Source organism: Salmo salar, chromosome ssa15, assembly GCF_905237065.1.
Source record: "Salmo salar chromosome ssa15, Ssal_v3.1, whole genome shotgun sequence".
In the NCBI taxonomy this organism is placed as follows: Eukaryota; Metazoa; Chordata; class Actinopteri; order Salmoniformes; family Salmonidae; genus Salmo; species Salmo salar.
This window is the reverse complement of record NC_059456.1, coordinates 75,929,331-75,951,048: the sequence shown is the minus strand read 5'-3', so window position 1 is coordinate 75,951,048 and position 21,718 is coordinate 75,929,331. Positions and strand designations below refer to the sequence as shown.

Here is a 21,718-nt window from a genome sequence, read left to right as displayed (position 1 = left end):
TATAATGCAGGGAGCACTTTTTCAGATGCTGGCCATCATTGTTCTTGATGTTACAGCTTTCTAGGTGTGGCACAAACGGTCCTCCTATGTATTGTCTATTTGTGTGCCGAGTTACATACGCAGGCAAAACCAATGATGAAATTAAAAGAAATGTGCTGTTGCAATAGTTCTCTCTAAGCTGCTTTGGGAAAAACTATATATATTTTTCCCTTTAGGTCTCTGTGACGTCAATGGTAGGGCATAGAGGGATATTGGGTATCTGGTTGTCAGAAAAAGTGGGACATTGGTGGTAGACTATACTGTTGCGCTGATATTTGTGGGTATATGGGTATGCATACATTTGATTTATCCTGAGTCAATTAATGGATTATCTAGCATCAAGGATAAAACAATTTTAAAGTATCAGTGTTGAATTAGTCTGTTTAGCTATAGAAGCCAAATCTGTGGAATAGCTAAACCTTAAGAATGACCATTCATGTTCATATAGATTAGAACAGGGGTATTCAACTCTTACCCTACGAGGTCTAGAGCCTGATGGTTTTCTGTCCTACCTGATAATTAATTGCACCCATCTAGTGTGCCAGGTCGAAATCAGTCCCTGATTAGAGAGAGACAATGCAAACAAGCAGTGGCACTGGCTTCAAGGTCCAGAGTTGAGTTTGAGTGGATTAAAATATACAGGTAACTTCCAAAATAAAGGAAACACTTGAGTAAATGAGGGAAACAAGGTATATTGAAAGTAGGTGCTTCCACACAGGTGTGGTTGCTGAGTTAATTACGCAATTAACATCCCATCATGCTTAGGGTCATGTATAAAAATGCCCAGTTGCCCATTATTTTGGTTACCATGGCTAAAAGAGAGGTGCGTGTGGATCTTAACCCAATTGAACATTTATGGTATATTCTGGAGCAGTGCCTAAAACAGTGTTTTCCATCAACAAAACACCAAATTATGGAATTTCCTGTGGAAGAATGGCGTCACATCCCTCCAATACCGTTACAGACAGACTGGTGTCTCCTGGTGGCCCAATGCTCTATTAAGGCACTTTATGTTGCTGTTTCCTTTATTTTGGCAGTTACCTGTTTATGAACTATCCGTCATAGCAAGCCTACGGCTACACAGGCAGCCCAATTCTGATCTTTTGCCCAATTACTGGCAACATTTCTGATCTGATTGGTCAAAAGACCAATTATTGGCAAAATATGAGAATTAGACTGCCTGTGTAAACGCAGCCATAGAGGAGTGGCATTTTTCCGCTCTGCACTACTCAATTGTCATACTTGAGTAAAATTAAAGATACCTTAATATAAAATTACTAAAGTGAAAGTCATCCAGTAAAATACTACTTGAGTAAAAGTATACTATCTGGTTTTAAATGTACTTAAGTGGCATACTTGAGTAAAAGTAAATACTATACATCAAATTCCTTATATTAAGCAAACCAGACGGCACAATGTTCTAGTTTTTTTTATTTTACGGACAGCCAACACTCAGACATAATTGACAAACGCAGTATTTGTGTAAAGTGAGTCCGCCAGATTGGAGGCAGTAGGGATGACAATGTGTTATATTGATATGTGTGTGAATTGGACCATATTGCTGTCCTGCCTAAGCGTTCGAAATGCAAAATGTACTTTTGGGTGTCAGGGAAAAGACATGGGTGTAAAAAGTATATATATTCTTTAGTAATATAGTGGAGTAAAAGTTAATGTTGCCAAAAATATAAATAGTAAAGTACAGATCCCCCCAAAAACTACTTAAGTAGTACTTCAATGTATTTTTGCTTAACCACTGATTACTAGCCTATGCCCATATTTTTCACCCATTTATAGTTCTTGTCTGAGCTAACTAAATGCACATATTCTGTCTATAACCACACCAGATTTGTCAATTTCAATATGCTGTACTTGCAAAGATATTCATTTTACATGCATTATGTAGCTAGCTATGCGTTGAGGAAGTAATAATCTTGTGACAAAGTGAACAGCAACTGCTAGGCGGTCATTGGTTTACGTCACAAGTGATTGACTTGCGTTTCTCGACCAGGAAATTAGCGGTGAGGTGACTCAGACTATCACTCCATAGCTCAGTAATATCACTTCTCAGCAGCAGTGGTGTCGTCCAAAGTACGAAGCAGAAAAGGAGAAGTGTATTGGAACTATAGTCGGAGATTTTCTAATATATTGACAACCAAAACTTTTAAGGTGAGTTAATATTTCCAACCACATCTCCCGTTAGCTAGCGTATCTAATTTAGCTAGCTAATGTAAGGTTAATTTTAATCGAATTTAAGTCATGAATAAGGTGTAATATAGCTAGCTACCTATCTAACTTTACCTGTTATCGAAGCAAGGTTGTGATTGGTGAAGCCACGTTAGTGTTCACTAGCGATGTGTTAGCCAAGGTTAGACGAACAAAGAATGTTGTCTTGATACGTTGATTTAGCTAGCTGTCAAACCTAGCTAGTTACTACTAGTTATCGTTTAGCCACGACTTTGTTTTCTTAGCTGATTAAGTCCTATAGTTTAGCTAGCATATAACAGTTAGCTAACTAACCACGTTTGCTAACTAGCTAGCTAATATATGTGCCGTCCATATGGTGTCAAATTGTTAGTCATATTAAGTAATGCTATTAAAGTTAGCCTAGACAGTGAAGTAGCTAACTAGCTAGCTAACAAACTATATAACTAGCTAGTTAGCTAACGATAACTGTCGTTGTTTACAGCTGTTCAACTCAATGTTTCATACCCCTGACTCACGATATTATCTGATTTCTTGACACATTCTGGAGAATGTAAAGTGTCACACTAGAGATCTGTGTAGCGTTATCACTTAAATGTTAAATGTTATCAGCTGTAACCTAGCTCCAGAGCCATATATTTAACGTTAAGAGAGTTAGGCCAAATTTTAGAATGTTGAATATTGTTCAAGTTCTAGACATTCAGTTGCATAGCATTGTTTAAATATTCCCCATGTGATGTTAATGGGGAGCTAACATGGTTGCCATAGAATGTTGAAATGTATCATCCAGAAACTGCATTGGCCCAACTCTAAATACATACCCATACATACCCATATATTACAGGGATCTAACTAGAGCTAGCTGTAACCAGGCTTAGGAAAATGTGGTTAATAATAGGTTCAAGTTTGACAATGTCAACCTTAATTTTTAGAATAATATCAGTCAACCTCTAGACACTGATCAGCACTGAAACAGGTTTATTAATATGTTTATGGTATAGTGCAGTAGGACTTTGAAGAAGATTTTGAATGGGCAGCTAGGCCTATATCTTAAACAACTTGGTATATACTGGTTGAAAAAGAGGGTGAGTGCTGCCATAGTGGTGCACTGGACATAACACAGTTCAAACATAAGTTATAACAGACCTTGTGATCATTGTCATAGTTTTCCTCCTCCCCCACCATCCCTGCTCTCTCTAGCCATGATTACCACAGCTCCCTTTCTCAACTATGTCAATAGACCAGAATACGTTGCCAAGGGGATACCATTCCTCGTGTATCTTGCCAATTTCTTCAGGCTCAAGGAAGTGCTGAAATGTGCCCCTCTGTTTGTTGCTGCTGATGGACATATTGGGGTAGTGGCTAGACCAAAAGCCAGTTTACAAAAATGGATGTTGGTATTTCCTACATAGCGACGGAAGTTGCATCACTCATGATATTTTTGTCAGAAACACATTGTTCAAGACACACACCTTGTGTCCCTATTTGAGTCTTAAAGTTAGTCTATTCTTGATAAGTAATTCCACCCACATCAGTCCTAAAAAAAAAAACCTTGTAGTTCCTAGTTGAGGATGAAAGTAATGTTATTTTCCAAGCTTACCCGGGAATAACCCAGCCCATGTTTCTGAATGGTGAAGGAGATAAAAGGAACAGTTAAAATGAAAACCTGGAAAGTGCCTTGGTGCTCAATGACATAATGGAGTGTTTGTCTCCCTGGTCTGTGAATGGGATGCGTAGTGTAGTCTGGGCCTGAGCGGGAAGTTTCTCAGTAATGTGATTGTGGTCGGCATGTTTAGATTGGCTCAGGGATTGTGCTGAATGTTCACATTATTGTGCTTAGTTTTATCCGTATTACTGTGTAGTAGTGTCAACTAGTTAGTAGGGCTATGTCTTTTCACAAGTGTGTGGTTGTTTTGTATGATGGTCTTTTAGCGGAACAAGGATTTGGTTGTATTCATTTGGCAGTGTTATGCATGTAGGAGTAAGTGTAATTTGCATCAATGTTGTGGGATAGGGTTTATACACGTGTAGGAGTGTTTTTTTTCCTTCTAAGTAAGCTGTGTGTTGTATAGTTTTTTTCATTTAGTCGTGTGTGTGTGATCTGTGGTCATGGTAAGTGTATCATTGTTCCTATTTCCTGTTCCTAGCATACAGCAGATCTTGTGATCTTTTCACAAAAGATGGTATCACTGTCAGTAATAGAAAAGTGACAAAGGAACAGCACTTTTTGGACTTTTCCTTTCTCAACCATATTCTAAAAAATAAGTTGTTCAATGTACGCATACACCAACACCTTCATCAGAAAAGCACAATAGTGAATCAATCAAATGTATTTATGAAGCCCTTTTTACATCAGCTGATGTCACAAAATGCTTTACAGAAACCCAGCCTAAAACCCCAAACAGCAAGCAATGCCGGTGTAGAAGCACGGTGGCTAGGAAAAACTCCCTAGAAAGGCTGGAACCTAGGAAGAAACCTAGAGAGGAACCAGGCTACGAGGGGGGGCCAGTCTTCTTCTGGCTGTGCCAGGTGGAGATTATAACAGAATATGGCCAAGATGTTCAAATGTTCTTAGATGACCAGCAGGGTCAAATAATTATCAGTGGTTGTAGAGGGTGCAACAGGTCAGCACCTCAGGAGTAAATGTCTGTTGCTTTTCATAGCCGATCATTCAGAGTATCTCTACCGCTCCTGCTGTCTCTAGACAAGGTAGCACGTCCGGTGAACAGGTCAGGGTTCCATAGCCGAAGGCTGAACAGTTGAAACTGGAGCAGCAGCACGACCAGGTGGACTGGGACAGCAAGGAGTCATCAGGCCAGGTACTCCTGAGGCATGGTCCTAGGGCTCAGGTCCTCAGAGAGAGTGAGAGAATACTTTAATTCACACAGGACACCGGATAAGACAGGAGAAATACTGCAGATATGACAGACTGACCCTAGCCCCCCCCCCGACACAAACTATTGCAGCATAAATACTGGAGGCTGAGACTGGAGGGGTCGGAAGACACTTGTTCGAATCCAGGCTGTATCACATCAGGCCGTGATTGGGAGTCCCATAGGGCGTCGCACAATTGGTCCAGCGTTAAGCCTTTGTCCGTAAAGGCAAGGTGTGTGTGTTGAATTGCATGATGATTAGTCATTCATAAGTGACAGGGCTCACACTCTTGGGCATGGTATCTACTTTAAACTCAGGTTTTGAGTTTCTGCTGTGCCCTGTGCTACAGCTGATCTCTATTTACTCTGTATACTGAAAGTGTGTTCTCAGTTGTGATGTCATTCCCTCTTTCTCTGTTTTTCATGTCCCACCTTTCCCTTTCTTTCTAATGAGTGTAATATAAGTGAGCTCTTAGTTGCTCATTACCTCTGGCTGTACCACTTCCAGTGAAAGGGAATTTGCAATGTCATCCTGTTCCCCTTGCTATTCAATTAGGCCTAGATCTATTAGTTTTGCTCTGTCTTCCTCAGCCATGTGATGGTAGTTTTCCATGATCATTTCTGTGTTTTTTGTTTTCCAGCTTTGAGAGCGCAAGTACTTGTCTTTATTCACACTCAGTATGTTGCATCACAGACCATACATATCAGGCCAGTCATACCAAGCAGATACCACAACAAGCTTCCTCATATTTTTTCAGTGTTTGCTAATAGGTTTCAGTTTACCTTTCTTGGTTTTAGTACGGTTGCTATCAACTTTTTTTTTTATGCCCGTCAATGTTTTTTTCTTGATAGTAGACGACCAAAGATCAAACGCGGCTCATTGAGATATTTTGGCTGTGTGCTCGTTCAGTGGGGACAAAGCAGAAAGCAGGTTGAGGCTTGCATAACATGTGTTTATAACCAATGAAGTGCCTGAGGGATGGCTGTGTGTGAACGATGACACATTCTGCCTGCTGTGTATGTTTTGACTGTAAGCTTTAGCCTTAGCCTATAGGCTACAGTCAGTTTGTAAATGGTTAGTTCTAGAACTAGCCCAGCCTATGTGGATAAGGGTTTCTCTGACTTGTTTGTTTGGTCTTGTAGGCTGTGAGGTTTCTGACCACCCACCTACTCCTTAGCCTACATCACATCTTTCTGTTGCCATTAGCTACCTTTCTCTTTCATCTCACAATAATGAAAGGATGTGCAATGATAAATGGATGAAGGAAGGAAGGGTGCTGGATGGGCAGAAACGGATCATGGTGGATTAGTGGTGAAACACTTAATTGAAAAACAGGAATCTCATTAAGAGCTTTATGGTTCTGGAGTCCCAATGCCATTCCATGTCTGTCACATGGTCAGAGCTGTGTATGGTCACGGTCTATCGACAGACAGACCAACTGCTGTGCCCTCCAACATGCTGTCTGTGTGGTCGAGACTCCATCGGGCTGTTATCTCAAATACGCTTTCCCCCTCTGCACCTGTCCTCACCCTAAATTTCAGCTATTGATTCTCATCAAAGGTTAGCAGTTGATGGGTGAGATCCCATTTGTATTGATGCAGTTTTTACTCCTCACATGCCAACACTTAAACGGTTTCTTTTGTTTTTTCCCCCACAGAATGTCGCTGTATCCATCTCTCGAGGATCTTAAGGTGGACAAGGTCATGAAGGTAAGGCAAACCAAGTATCAGACAGAATATTCAACCATTTTGAAGTAGGCTATTCTGAGCTCCTCTCAGCTGATCAAGTACTCTTCCTGATAACAGTGAAGCTAGCAAAAACCAAAATAAACATTTAAATGAAATCGGCCTTGCTCTTTGTTAAAAAGAGAGGAAGACAAATTGGAGCAGTACTCTGAAGCTTACGCCAAAGTGTTCTAGGGTCCATTACACTCTCTAGTGACGTTTTGTCTTCCAAATAAATGTTGTAATGGATAAAAGTCCAGCTGCATATTATTGTAAGGTGTGACAACGTTATTACCTTTCCTGTTTTTTCACTTCCAAGAAGAATGAAGTGGCTGTTCTTACAAAGATTTGTATGTGCTAGCTTAATGGTATTTTGTGTGTGTATATAGATACCTGGGAGAGAAGTCCTCTTATACTGTAAGAGTTGTATTGAGTTTCAGTATGACAACTTAATACACTGCTCTACTGTCTTTCTCCCTAGGCCCAAGCTCAATTTGCCCATACCACTGCTACCCCAGCCATCGCTGAGGGGACCTACCAGCCACAGGCTGCTGGCCTGGGGATGCCATCAACAAGTAGGTCCCTGGCTCTGTGAGGCCTGTATCACATGTTAAAGATCACATAGCATATTTTATAGATTCCCTGTTCGTTGCCTTCCTGCAGACCAGGACCCGTATTCACAAAGCATCTCAGAGTAGGAGTGCTTATTTAGCATCTGTTTTGTCTTTTCAATCATAATAAGAGCGGGACTTGATCCTAGATCAGCACTCGGAGATGCTTTGTGAACACGGGCCCTGATCTCTCACTTTCTCTCTACTCTTCATTTTGTCACTTGGTTTCCCCTCTCCATCTTTGTCTCTGTTGGCGGTCTTCCCTGAATCAGTCTATTCTTAGAGGGTAAATTCCTGCCTGCTCTATCGTGTTTTGTGGTATTGAGGGGAGATAGATAAATGCATAGAGAAAGGATGGGAGTGAGATGGGATCTTGGGCCTACCAGGGGAGTGAATGTCATTTCCCTCAGCTCCTACTCCGTGGCTCTCACTCTCCTCTCAGCCTCAGGGTCTTTGAGTGAGGGTGAAATGGGCAGGGAGACCACAGTGAGCACTCCCTCAATGCACGGAGTCCGATTGGGGGAGGAGGATGCAGAAGTACAAGATAAAAGGAAACTAGAAGATGGACAAGGGGGCCCAGGGGGAGGAAAATGTGTTTCTGCTCTTTTTCCACTTGTTCTCCTCTTTCACTCTTGCTCTCTCTCTCCAGTTCTCTCTCAGGATGGGATGTCCTCTGGGCTTTTGTTTTCTTCCAGTGGAGCTAGTTTAGGGTTGCCATGGAGAAGGCTGGCCTAGCAGCAGGGCTGAGGAGGGGGAAGGGGTGTTTTTTTCTTAGGCCTGAAGGGGACAGACCGGAAAGAAGGTGAAGGAAATGGCCCTGGCATAATCACTGGACTACAGCTCCCACTCCTGCCCCCCCTCTTCCCCTCCCTCTTCATAGGAAGAGGTTGTAATGATGCGTGTAGGCGGTGGTTGGGTGAATCACTGTCTGCAAATCCTTCTCACATACAGCATCTGTGGTCCGAGTGGGTGGTGGTCTCTGTGTGTCAATCATGTGTTCCTTTGCTTGAACCAAAAATAGTGCCCTATAGCCAGTATGACTTTTGTTTATTGCTTGTGTACTGTTTGACTGTCTCTGTCTTATCATATCAGTCTACCATGTCTTTGCATCTGTGTACCTTTTGCATGCATGTCCTTTTCCTTTCCACCCTTCCCACTGTGCTCTGTGTGTGGGTTTGACATAGCACAGGTCTCCTGTTCACTAGGCAAGTGCAATACTCTGAGGGCAAGAGCCAAAACATGTTGGTTTTACTTAATAAATAAGAATTTTTATTAATTTACTTCCATTGTCCTCCAAGAGTTGCTGAATCTCCTCTCTACTTCTCCTCTATTCATGCACCTTGTTTGGAGAGAGAGAGGGAGGTAGCGGCAGTGCGGGCACTCCAGCCCAGCCTGCTCCTGCCAGAAAAGTGGAACAGGGAAACAGCCTTTTCTTTCAGAGCCATGAAGAGAGGGAGTCATGTCAGGAAATGATAGCTGTGCTAAAGCACAGCAGCCAGGATATTAGTAGCATTCCTCCAGAGCAGCTCAAGACTAACCCTGCTCTAGTGGTCAGTGTGACTGTGAATACAACCTATGATGTACTCCCCTGGACCCCACCCATCACAATGTATGAGCGTTCAATGCGTCTTATTGCTCATTATGTAAATATTGTAACACACACCGACTGAAGAGACATACAGTAATGTTTTTTGTCAGTATTATGTTCTGATTTGTTGACTTCTGAATATCGCATGTTTATTTTAAGCGGATAGTCAATGCAAAATGTATATTTGAGTCAAATTCCCCTGACGTTGAGTTGTCTGAAGGCACATAAGGACAAAATCCACATTAATCCATTGTTTACTTTTGCCACAGCCAGGAGTCATAATTAGCATCGTCCGAATGCATTATTGTATTCATGTGTTCTCTTCTAGCCCTGTACCCTAACCTGGAGGATCTGGGAGAGTACATGGGCCTGAGCCTCAACAGTGATGAGGTGCAGAGGAACATGGCCCTGTTGCCCATGGCAGACAATGTAAGTGTTGTGGGTAGTTTTAATCCACCAAGCACTACGAGAGAGAGCCCGCCTCTTGTTGGTGTATGTCAGATGGTGTGTTTGTGTGAAGGATGTCAGTGGTGATCTAAGTCAGAAGTGTTTTCTCCTCATTGGCTGAGTGAGGGTTAAGAGGAGTTGTCTGTGGATGCCTGAATATTTTGTAAGGTCTATATCTATTGCTTCTATCTGATGCTTAGATGTCAGACAGAAGACCTCAGTGCCATCAGGCCAGCTCACACAACACATCCTGTTAGTCTCTAGTGAAGACAGCACGGTCCTGACTGAAGCTTCCTCCGCGTCACAGAATAGGTTGCATTCAAAAGGGTATTCGGAAGTGCAGCTAGTAATTCAACGGATGTAGTTAGTAAATGCAAACCACAAGGCTTCAACAAGAGCTGTATGGTACGATTTCCCCCCCCCCTTACATATTTTGTCAAGAGTTGTACAAGAATGAGACGTGTAGCCTAGTTTTTTGGGGAGATGAGGGGGAGGCAGGAGGGACATTGATTTTGAAGGCGCTATGAGGCTGAGTCATAGACTCTTTAGAAACCAGAGTGCTGTGTAGCACTGTGTTCCAAGAGCACCACTGACTCACTCAGCAGCAGCCTGGAGTGTGAGTGGGTGTATGTGAGGCCTCTGCTCCCCCTCAGTGTGTAGGCCAGTGTGTGTGAGCTCTCATAATGCCCTGTATTATGTCCACTCACATTTAGTTCTCTCATTCACTTTAGAACACCAAAAAGAAGATTCAAGAAAATGCCAAATAAACAATGCAGATTTAGTCTTCTAACATATGAGTGAGAGAACAAAAAGTAATGTCAAAAGCAGGTCTTATCATCTTTATTAAATTCTAGGTGGTCTAAGCCTCCTGGCTTAGCAAGTGGAAGTTTTCCAGGTGATGCTGGGAATTGAATCTACACTGAACAAAAATATAAATGCAACATGTTAAGTGTTTGTCCCATGTTTCGTGAGCTGAATAAAAGAGCCCCAAAATGTTCCATATGCACACCAAGCTTATTTCTCTCAAATGTTGTGCACAACATTTACATTGAGTTTACCTCCCTGTTAATTAGCATTTCTCCTTGGCCAAGATAATCCATCCACTTGACAGGTGTGGCATATCAACAAGCAGATTAAAATGCATGATTATTACACAGGTGCACCTTGTGCTGGGGACAATAAAAGGCCACTCTAAAATGTTTTTTCACACAACACAATGCTACAGATGTCTCAAGTTTTGAGGGAGAGTGCAATTGGCATGCTGACTGGAGGAATGTCCACCAGAGCTGTTGCCAGAGAATTTCATGTTAATTTCTCTACCAACGTCGTTTTAGAGAATTTGGCACCATGTCCAACCGGCCTCAGACCACAACCGCAGACCACGTGTATGGCGTTGTGTGGGCGAGCGATTTGCTGATGTCAACGTTGTGAACAGAATTCCCCATGGTGGCGGTGACTGTTTTTCTGATCAACTCCCCTACCTTGTTTTTGTAAGGTATCTGTGATCAACAGATGCATATCTGTATTCCCAGTCATGTGAAATCCATAGATTAGGGCCTAATTAATTTATTTCAATTGACAGATTTTCTTACATGAACTCTAACTCAGTAAAATCGTGTAAATTTGTTGGGTTGCGTTTTTATATTTTTGTTCAGTATACCTCCTCCCATGGACATTCCATTCCATCTCCAACTGCTTATTAATGTAGCATTCAATTCCACCCCTGCCATCTCTCTTCCAATCTCTGCCCTCTCTCTCAATTTTATCTGCCCGTCTCTTTCCCCTCCCTCTACAGCAGGTGGCAGTGCCCTCAGGCATGGGCATCGGTGGCATGGTGAGTCCTGTGACTGGGTCAGACGTGGGGATCAGGAGGGCAGAGATCCGACCCGGCCTGCGTGAGATCATCCTCTGTAAGGACCAGGATAAGAAGGTCGGCCTGAGGCTGAGGGCCATCGACAATGTGAGTCATCATGATAGCCTTACTTACCACAACACTAAAGCTTAGGGTTATCTATCCTCAGGCCAGTCTATATCTGGGGCGCAGGCACTTGTTCTAAAGAAACTTAAATCCCCCCCCTAAAGCATCGCTGAATATTTATTAAATAAGCAGTCTAGCCTATATAAATGTACAGTGCATTTGGAAAGTATTCAGACCCTTTGACTTTGTCCACATTTTGTTACGATACAGCCTTATTCTAAAATGTATTAAATTGTTTTCTTCCCTCATCAATCTACACACAATACCCCATAATGACAAAGCAAAAACAGGTTTTTAGAAAATATTTACGTAAGTATTCACACCCTTTACTCAGTACTTTGTTGGAGTAGCTTTGGCAGTGATTACAGCCTCAAGTCTTCTTGGGTATGACGCTACAAGCTTGGCACACCTATATTTGGGGAGTTTCTCCCAAAGAGTTCAATCTTGGTTTCATCAGACCAGAGAATCTTGTTTATCATGGTCTTAGAGTCCTTTAGGTGCCTTTTGGCAAACTCCAAGCGGGCTGTCATGTTCCTTTTACTGAGGAGTGGCTTACGTTTGGCCACTCTCATAAAGGCCTGATTGGTGGAGTGCTGCAGATGGTTGTCCTTCTGGAAGGTTCTCCCATCTCCACAGAGGAGCTCTGTTAGAGTGACCATCTGATTCTTGGTCACCTCCCTGACCAAGGCCCTTCTCGCCCGATTGCTCAGTTTGACTGGGCGGCCAGCTCTAGGAAGAGTCTTGGTGGTTCCAAACTTCTTCCATTTAAGAATGATGAAGGCCACTGTGTTCTTGGGGACCTTCAATGCTGCAGAATTCTTTTGGTACCCTTCCCCAGATCTGTGCCTCGACACAATTCCTTTGACCTCATGGCTTTGTTTTTTCTCTGACAAGGCACTGTCAACTGTGGGACCTTACATTGACAGGTGTGTGCCTTTCCAAATCATGTCCAATCATTTGAATTTACCACAGGTGGACTTCAATCAAATTGTAGAAACATCTCAAGGATGATCAATGGAAACAGGATGCACCTGAGCTCAATTTCGAGTTTCATAGCAAATGGTCTGAATACAAATGTATTTTTGATTTATTTTAAATACATTTGCTAAAATGTCTAAACCGGTTTTCGCTTTGTCAGGATGGGATATTGTGTATAGATTGAGGGAATTTTTATTTAATACATTTTTGATTAAGGCTGTAACGTAACAAAATGTGAATAAAGGGAAGGGGTCTGAATTCTTTACGAATGCGCTGTATCTAATTTCCACTGCAGACCTAAGGGGAATCTGTTATTCCAGCAGGGGAGACTATGCAGTGTGTTCATGATGACTCCAGTGGAACATGTTGTATTTCCTCTCCTCCTCAGGGCGTGTTTATCCAGTTGGTTCAAGCCAACTCCCCGGCCGCCCTGGGGGGTCTGCGCTTCGGGGACCAGGTCCTCCAGATCAATGGGCAGAACTGTGCTGGCTGGAGCCTGGACAAGGCCCACAAAGTCCTGAAGGCTGCGGCCGAGACCCGCATCGAGCTCATCGTCCGGGACAGGTAAGGAGATGAAGCAGCACATGTTGCACTTAGATGTAGACGGAGGGAAAGTGTCAGTAACATGCATGTCAGTCTCTCTTGGGTCAAAGTTGAGATATTGACTGCATCACTATTGGTCTTTGTGCATAGTATTGATGTGTTGAAGGTACCGAACTGTCTGTTCAATCAGTTGGCACACAGTTTGAACACTCATCGGTACAACACAAGGCATGCAACCAGAGGTGTCTTCACAGTCCCCAGGTCTGTATTAACTACATGGAACTCTCTGCCACCCCGGGTAACTCAATCTAGCAATAAAACCAGTAAAAAAAAGAAAACGGATAAAAGAACACCTTACTGCACAAAGTGGACTGTGAAGAGACATCTTGTATTATAATTTGCACTGTACTATGTATTAGACCTAGATATTGTGTGTATGTACTGATATGCAGGCTATGTGTGACGTTTTAAATGTATGTATTTCAGTCCTTGACTAATAATGTTCTGCACTAAGTATTATGTCATGTTTCATGGAAGAAGAAAGAGTAGCAGCGGCTAATGGGGATCCTAATAAATACCAAATGAATGACGACCAACATTTTTTATCAATCAAATGTATTTTATAAAGCCCTTTTTACATCAGCAGTTGACACAAAGTGCTTTACAGATACTCGGTCTGAACACCGAAACAGCAGCACAATGACTAGGAACAACTCCCTAGAAAGCAGGAATCAAGGCAGACCTCCAGAGAGGAACCAGTGTAGTCCAGTTTGATCAGTTTCCTGGATTATATCATGGGGTTTTGCTGTTTATCAGTATGTCTGGCCATTAGGGGGAATGCTAAAAGATGAGGAGATGGAGTGTAAAATGTCCTTAGTTGCTCTATGAAAATCTGACTGTAGCTCTGGCTCCTCCTGCTGGACATATCACCACACTTGATGTACTTTTTTGCTGTTAGGCTAATTTGTATGCAGTTTCTCAAAAGATCATTCTGATCAAAGGACATGGTAAAAAAAAAACAGGCCAAAAGTCTAAAGCAGGAAAATAAAAGAATGGGCCTTGATAGAAAAGCAGCTTTAGGCCACTACCAACCCTAATTCATTTGAGAGATTTTAGGAGGAAGTGGACTGCACTACTATTAAGTGCCCTTCATTGAGCACCTAATTTGTCTTTGTTTGTGGTCTGACTTCAGGCCGTTCCAGCGTACTATCACCATGCACAAAGACAGCTCGGGTCACGTTGGGTTCATCTTCAAGTCGGGCAACATCACTTCGCTGGTCAAGGATGGTTCGGCCGCTCGCAATGGCCTTCTGACCGACCACTACATCTGTGAGATCAACGGCCAGAATGTTATCGGCCTCAAGGTGAGTTTTGACTTGTAACTGTTGACGGAGACTTCTCCGTAACGATGAATGTGTCAAAATTGTCTAATGTATGCTAATACTCTGTTTATGTGCAGGACGCTCAGATCAAGGACATCCTGACCACCTCCCCTACAGCCATGACCATCACCATCATGCCCAAGTTCATCTACGAACACATGATCAAGAGGTAACCAGTCAGGAGCTGAGTGTCTAAGGAATAGCATTACACTGTTTCCTCCGATCAGTAACGCTGGTAAAATACTTAGTCATTTAGATTAATAGAATGTGTTTAATGTTTTTAGAATGTCCAGCGGTCTCCTGCGATCAGCCATGGACCACTCTGTGCCAGAGGTGTGAGGACCAGAACGTGACCACGTTCTCCTGCTGGATGCCTACAATGTCCAGAGTTCCCATTGGGCCCCTAAATGTCCAATGGGGTTCTTTCTCTTTCTAAAAAACCTCTTGTATCACAATCACCTTCATTGTAACAATAGTTATTCAATGTAGTTCCTTTTCTACTTCATCCCTCTGTCTATATTTACATTTCATCTTTTTATATAATTCTTGTAGTCAAGTATTACATTATGTATGTGGCATTGCATTGAGTACACCTTTTATTTTAAAGACATGAATGTTACCACGAGTCCAGAGCTTCCTCAAATATAGCATGGAAATGGATCATTGGCTCGAACTTTCACCCTTTTTGTCAAAATGCTGTAAAAGCCAATGACCCCCATGGTTGTTGATCATAACCCTGTTCCCCTATGCAGCTGGGATATTACGCTGGGCGGATCCACTAAGTGCACTTTCCACTTCCTGTTAGAGGTAGTCTTTCCTCTAACCATTTCAGTGTTTTGTTATTGTTCAAGTGGAGTCAAAATGAACTAGGAAATATGTCAACAAGTATGGAGAAGTTAACTCTGGGAATTGATTTGTTTAATGCACAAAGTAATCAACAAAAGAAAACGCATCTAGGGTTCAATCATGTTTAGTGCATATGTTCCGTGATTGATGTGCACGGCGAGGCTGAAAGCGCGGAGTTTCTCTGAATGTTTGGTTGCGTTGTTTTTGTAATCTTTGATAAATCACACAGCCTTCATTCTGAATGCTAGAATCTAAAAGTTTATATACAAAATAACTGTAAAACAAATAAATAATCCTTCTGTTCATTCATTCTGCTATATCAGTGTGTGTGCCCTCCCTTTACTCACAGAGGATATATCCTTCACCATATCAACTGTCTACTCTAGTTTAGAACACTCATCTGGATTATTGGAGGGATTAAATCACTTAATTGTACAAAGGCCAACTTAATAACCAGCCATAGTGCTTAGGTAATCTTGGCAGTATTGCTCTAAAGTATGGATGGACTCGGGCCACATTCCTTCATATCAGGTTTCATACTTTCTCAACAGGTGACATTATGCTTTAAAGGCTGCCAGAACACAATAGTGGAATGCCCATGAGACTCAACAAAAACCTGAAACTCATTTTATGACAATTTGGTTAAATTACCTCCATTTAGTGAAAACATTTGAAAGTACTTGATGGATAATTGAACAGAGACACAAAAAGGAGTCAGTTTTACATCATGCGGTTTAATATGGGGGCTTTTGGTTTTGCTTTATACAGTATGGTGGGAGTGAAAATGCATCTGTACTCATGAACAGTGATGACTGCACTGTACACACTATTGCCATTAAGATAATTGATCTATAGCTATTAATAATGATGGCTACTTGATCCCCCATACAAGGCATTTAGGAGGGAAAATGTCCTTCAGGTAAAAATGTCTCTGATATAGATCCCTTTACATACAACAAATAATCTGACAATTAGACAAAGGAAAAACAAAAAATATGATACTGCACATTCAATACAATACCCTCAAAGAGAAAACGTCATGATTTCCACCAAGATTGTACTGTATATCCCAGAGAAACCCACACAATATCACATGACTATATCCTCACACATCCCACATTAATGCACATGTACTGTACACTGACAACCTATCTCAGACCAACAATACAGTGCACCAGGTCTCCTTGGACTGAATGTATAAAAAACAATATTTCTGAGGTACTAATATCACATTCCAATCACATTGTAAAATAAAGATGAGTGACATGGATGTAGGATACAGTAACAACCCTGTTAAAACACTGCTTTCCAAACAAAACACTCTAGACTACCGCTTTATCAACATTAAGTGCTATATATATATAGCAATGACCTACAGGTATGTCCAAATGCGAGGTCCAATGACCTACAGGTATCTCCTAACGTCAGCGCCAATGACCTATAGATATGTCCTAACGTAAGCTCCAATGACCTACAGATATGTCCTAACGTAAGCTCCAATGACCTACAGGTATGTCCTAACGTAAGCTCCAATGACCTACAGGTATGTCCTAACGTAAGCTCCAATGACCTACAGGTATGTCCTAACGTAAGCTCCAATGACCTACAGATATGTCCTAACGTAAGCTCCAATGACCTACAGATATGTCCTAACGTAAGCTCCAATGACCTACAGGTATGTCCTAACGTAAGCTCCAATGACCTACAGGTATGTCCTAACGTAAGCTCCAATGACCTATAGGTATGTCCTAACGTAAGCTCCAATGACCTATAGATATGTCCTAATGTAAGCTCCAATGACCTACAGGTATGTCCAAACGCAAAGTCCAATGACTCCCAATGTGATTTGGGTAGTTCTTTTGAGCTATAAATAAACCCATCACCCTGATCATCTTTGTTGATGCTTAAAGCATTTCACACAAAAACGGTACACTGTGGGGAAAGGGAATTATCCCAAAATAAAATGTCAAAGGACAGATACACTTTAACGTCATAGCAGTGCATTATCAAATCAAGCATCTGGTGGTGCGATGGAGAGAGCTGGGCTTGTTAAAGTACTATGGTGGCAAGACCAGAACATCAGAAATCTAATTATGCTTCAAAACTCAGGAAAATACGAAGACGTGGGGCAATAACAAGCAATTAGCAGACGGTAACTACAACATAAGCATGACCCGTTAGCCTTTAGTAATTCACTTAACACCACAGACACACACATTACTGTTAAGCTTGATTTGTTGTGCGTAGAGGTACATAATGAAGGGGTGTTGTTTTACTGTTAAAACACCAATGAAATTGCTTGACAAATACAAAATAGTCCAGTACAGGTTTAACAAGCCCACAATGGCTTTGTTTACACAGGTAGCCAAATTCTGATAAATTGCCACTAATTTGTAATTTGACCAAACAGATCAGATGTTTTTCCAATTATTGGCCAAAACATCAGAAATAGTCTGCCACAAACACTCCGGGGGGGGGTTGCGGAGACTTCAGGTGAGTCATCTATAAATGCATATCAATATGAGTATCATTCACACTATTTTCATCATTGTGTTTCTGCTAGAGACATTCTCAAACACATTCACCTTACAGGAAGGAGTATGGCTTTTAATTTAAAAATGCAGAGGCTTCCTCACCACTTACACCAAGCAGGTTTTACAAACGGCAGGGGGACCATTCACAGGTCACGATGATGAAACATGAAGGGGACGAACTACAGCAACGCACAATATCAAGACACATTAGAAATTCCAACAGGGTTGTGGAAAGTGTTAAAATCTAAAGCACATGACAACAGTGAAAGGTGTGTAAGACAACTCCAAGCATTTCATTAATTCACCAGTCAATCTATTTTGTCAGTGCTGCTCGTGTGTTTCACTATTCATAGGTGCTGGAAGTCATCGTGAAGAGGTTAAATGAGCAAAAACACGCACAGAAGGGATTGTCAAGCAGCAGAAATGAAGAGGAATAGAGAAACAACACCACAAATGCACATTCCAGAAAGCAGCAAAACATTTTGAGAAGGATATTCCCTATGGCTAAAACACTGTGCACAGGAAAATAAAGTTATGGACGGAAGGCAACAGTTTTCAGTGTTCAAAGGAAAATGGCACCTTTACTTTGAAACATATTCCATTATACAGCTATATCTGTTAGAAAGTATATTGAACACAAAAAACCCTCAGAAGCAAAACTGTGGCCGCTTTCGACTTTGGAAACACACAAACTTGACTTCAAGTAATTGCTTAACCTCATAAAGTGAATAATAGTGCAAAACATTGTTAATACATTACTAAAGAAATAAGATCTATCCTGTTTCTTCTCTAAAGAACTCAATATACTTCAACTCAAAGGACTGTTCTTGTTGGTTGCATCACAATCTTGTGGACATCAGTTAGCCCTTGTTTGGCTCATAAATCGCTAACAAAGACTTATATTAAAACATTACAGTACAGTCTGCTTGCTCAGTCTTTCAACTATTTCACATCAATGACTTTACATCTATTACAGTCCAAAACAATAAGACACTCAGATTCTTCCAACTCAGGCATAACACTGCAAACACCCCAATAACAACAAATTGCCATCACAATCCTCAAAGTCCATAATCCCTTCCCTATTGTTGAAAGAAAAATAAACTTAGTTTCAATTATTATATCTCTATTTGCTTCCTTCTTGAGATGTTTCTGGTTCATGGATCTGGAATGACTAACTCTTGGACAATGGACATGGACTTAATGCTACAAGAGTGATTGTTAATCTAGGACACCAGTGACAGGAAGCAGAAATGTACAGCAGCAGCTTGCCTGGTACCTTTAGGGGGCAACTGCCATGTGTCAAGACTCCAGTCATTCACTCGTAAATGAGCATACCAACGTCTGCACAACCATGGCTACGATTGCCTCCAGACATCTAGGTGCTTTGGCTACACAACGCAATACAACACAGAGAAGAACACGCATGCTGCACACTCACAACACACATGTCGTGTGATCACACACATACTTACACACGAGTCAAAATGGAACTGGACCAATAAAGAGAGCCACAGTGACGGACAGACCTTTCAGTCTCCCTGCACACAAGAGAGAGTGGTTACAATCACCATCAGTCACACTCAGGTCATTCAGTATCCATTGAATCGTTCAGTTCCACCATTTCGTGTCAGTTCACCACATCCTGGTGTCCCTTCTCAGTCTAGCAGAAGAGGTGGAAGAGGCCACCACCGGAGAGGGTTATACGGTTTGCTGGGGCTGTCCTGTCTTCAGAATAATTTATTCAAAATCATTGCTCCCCTCTTTTCTTTACCCAGTACTTCAGGTGGAGGACAAACCCAGGACCCAGGACCAGAGAGGGTAGTGCTGTGTGTGTGCAGTTCCCAGGGTGTCATGGGGCCTTTCTCAGATCTCTGTGCCCCCCATGGCTCCCCCACCCGTGCCCACGGGGTAGTGCCTGACTCCCCCGCCCCTGCGCAGGGAGGAGAGGGCCACTGTGCAGCAGCCACGCAGCAGTGAGCCAAAGTGGTAAATTGGCAGTCCATCGCGCCGTGCTCCCTGGCACAGCCATGCCACCGTGGGCACCACGGGCACTGCCACTGCCAGCAGGTCCACCAGGAAGTGGCGGCTCCAGTAGCTCTTCACTGCGGGTCCAGACTCAGAAGAGGTAGACTCCTCTGCTCCCCCTACTGCTCCCTGAACCTCAGCCTCTTCATCATCATCAACCTCCACCACTGTCACCCCAGCTATCTCCTGTAGTGAGCTGCTCCTGGGCTGGGAGGTGTGGGGCCGCTCCTCCACCTCCACTGACCTCACCTCCTCAATCTCTCTCTGATTCTTCACCTCCAAAACCTCCTCCCTCTGATTATATAGATCTAACTCCCTGACCTCCCCTGGCTTCCCATCCCCCACCAACCCCAGCACCTTTACCTCCTCCTGCTTACACAACTGTACCAACCCCACCTCCTCCTCCTCCTGCTGCTTGCCTACCTCTACCATCCCCACTGCGCCCTCCCCCACTACCTCTATATGCCTCTCCAACTCTCCCACCATCTTCCCATCCTCCTTCACTGATAGGGAGGCCATATCCACTGCACAGGAGACAGAGGCAGAGCAGGGTAAAGGAGTACCAGGAGCGGGCTCAGCTGTTGTAGCTGTGAGGGTTGTCATGGTGACTGACGTCATGGTAACCGAGTCCAGGTCCTCTCCCTCGTCTGAGACCCAGGTGGAGGTGGGGCTGCAGGCCTGAGAGCGGAAGGTGCGCTCGGCGATGGTGTCCAGGTCAGAGGCGTAGCCCAACCCCACCGGGACGGGGCAGCTCTCTGTCTGGACGGCCTGCTCCCTGAGGTGGTGCAGGTAAAGGTGGTGGTGGGACAGACAGGAGTGGTTGGTGCTGCCCGCCCCACCCATGGCACAGCGCAGGGGCACCACCCTGTCCTGCCCGGTGCACAGCTTCTCGTAGGTGGAGGAGTGTGGCAGGTGGGAGTAGGTGCTGAGCAGTGAGGCTGTCTCCTCAGATAGGAATGCTGCCTCCAGGAGTAAGTCTGCCCTGTGACTGCTTGCTGCACTGTGACTGCGACTCTCCCCACAGCACACAAAGCCGCTGTCATGGTTCTCCTCCCCTGACAGGCCATTCCCGTTCTTATCCCCCAGCGCATTGTCGCTCAGCTTGGTGTAGGTAGAACTATGGGTCAGAGAACGGGCGGGGGAGCCGTCACAGGACCCACACAGACTCTTGGAGCCACCCCCTCCAGTCCCTGATGCAGCGGGACTACTCCCAGGCCATGATCCCGCAGTCCCAGGCCTCCCAGCCCGAGAACCCCCTGCCACTCCTCTTGCTGCAGCAGCCTCCTGCTCCTTGGCCACCCCGTTCTGAGCCAGCTCCATGCTGAGCAGCAGGGTCTCCAGCTTGTGGTTCTGGACGTTGATGTCCTGGAAGTATTTCTGGACACCGGTGTCGGTGGAGTCACTGGAGCTGAGGTTGGTGCGCACTACGTCCACCACTTCCTTGAGCTGCTGGATCTCCCTGCGCGCCTCTTTCAGAGCCAGCTGGGCCTCCACGCGGTGACACTCCTCTTCAACCCAGTCCTCCTGCATCCGACACAGCTGGGTCTTCAACGCATCGATCTCAGAGTCCCTGAGACAGACAGAGGAGAAGGAGGAACGAGTGAACAAGGGAGGTTGAGAGAGACGGAGGGAGTGAACAAGGGAGGTTTAAAAGAGAGAGATTTAGTAATAATGTTTAGCGATTTAGTAATTTGCCTCCAAAAAATGATGTTTAAATATCAACATAATTACAAAATGAAAGAGTTATGAGGGTCATTTGATGGAAATGGGGTAGCAATTGACATTCAAATCTATATTTCAAAAGCGCATAACATTTCCAAAACAAAAAATGCTCAAATGTAAATGTACTTGTTTGAACGAGACCAGAGTAAATGTGAAAATGTAATGGTCCAAGTCAAGATCTTCCTTTTGGCTAGAGAATCACACCAGTCTGTCCTTCTGTGT

The 21,718-nt window shown here is 43.3% G+C and overlaps 2 protein-coding genes across 3 annotated transcripts in view; one reads left to right on the top strand and one right to left on the bottom strand.

The window, feature by feature from the left end:
* Positions 1-1,970: 1,970 nt before the first annotated feature.
* LOC106572119 (syntenin-1) lies at positions 1,971-15,531 on the top strand. Its single transcript, XM_014145972.2, has 9 exons — positions 1,971-2,205; positions 6,773-6,824; positions 7,321-7,414; positions 9,367-9,467; positions 11,281-11,445; positions 12,830-13,005; positions 14,177-14,348; positions 14,444-14,535; positions 14,651-15,531. The coding sequence occupies exons 2-9, from the start codon at positions 6,774-6,776 to the stop codon at positions 14,703-14,705; spliced, it is 906 nt and encodes a 301-aa protein (XP_014001447.1). The 5' UTR covers positions 1,971-2,205; position 6,773; the 3' UTR covers positions 14,706-15,531.
* Positions 15,532-15,926: 395 nt separating this feature from the next.
* Positions 15,927-21,718, bottom strand: part of LOC106572120 (syntaphilin) — a 42,982-nt gene continuing 37,190 nt past the window's right edge. For both annotated transcript variants that reach the window (XM_045696062.1, XM_014145974.2), the window contains exon 6: positions 15,927-21,344. In XM_045696062.1, the coding sequence (XP_045552018.1) occupies positions 19,613-21,344 (1,732 nt within the window). In that variant the 3' untranslated portion in view covers positions 15,927-19,612. The remainder of the gene's footprint in view (positions 21,345-21,718) is intronic.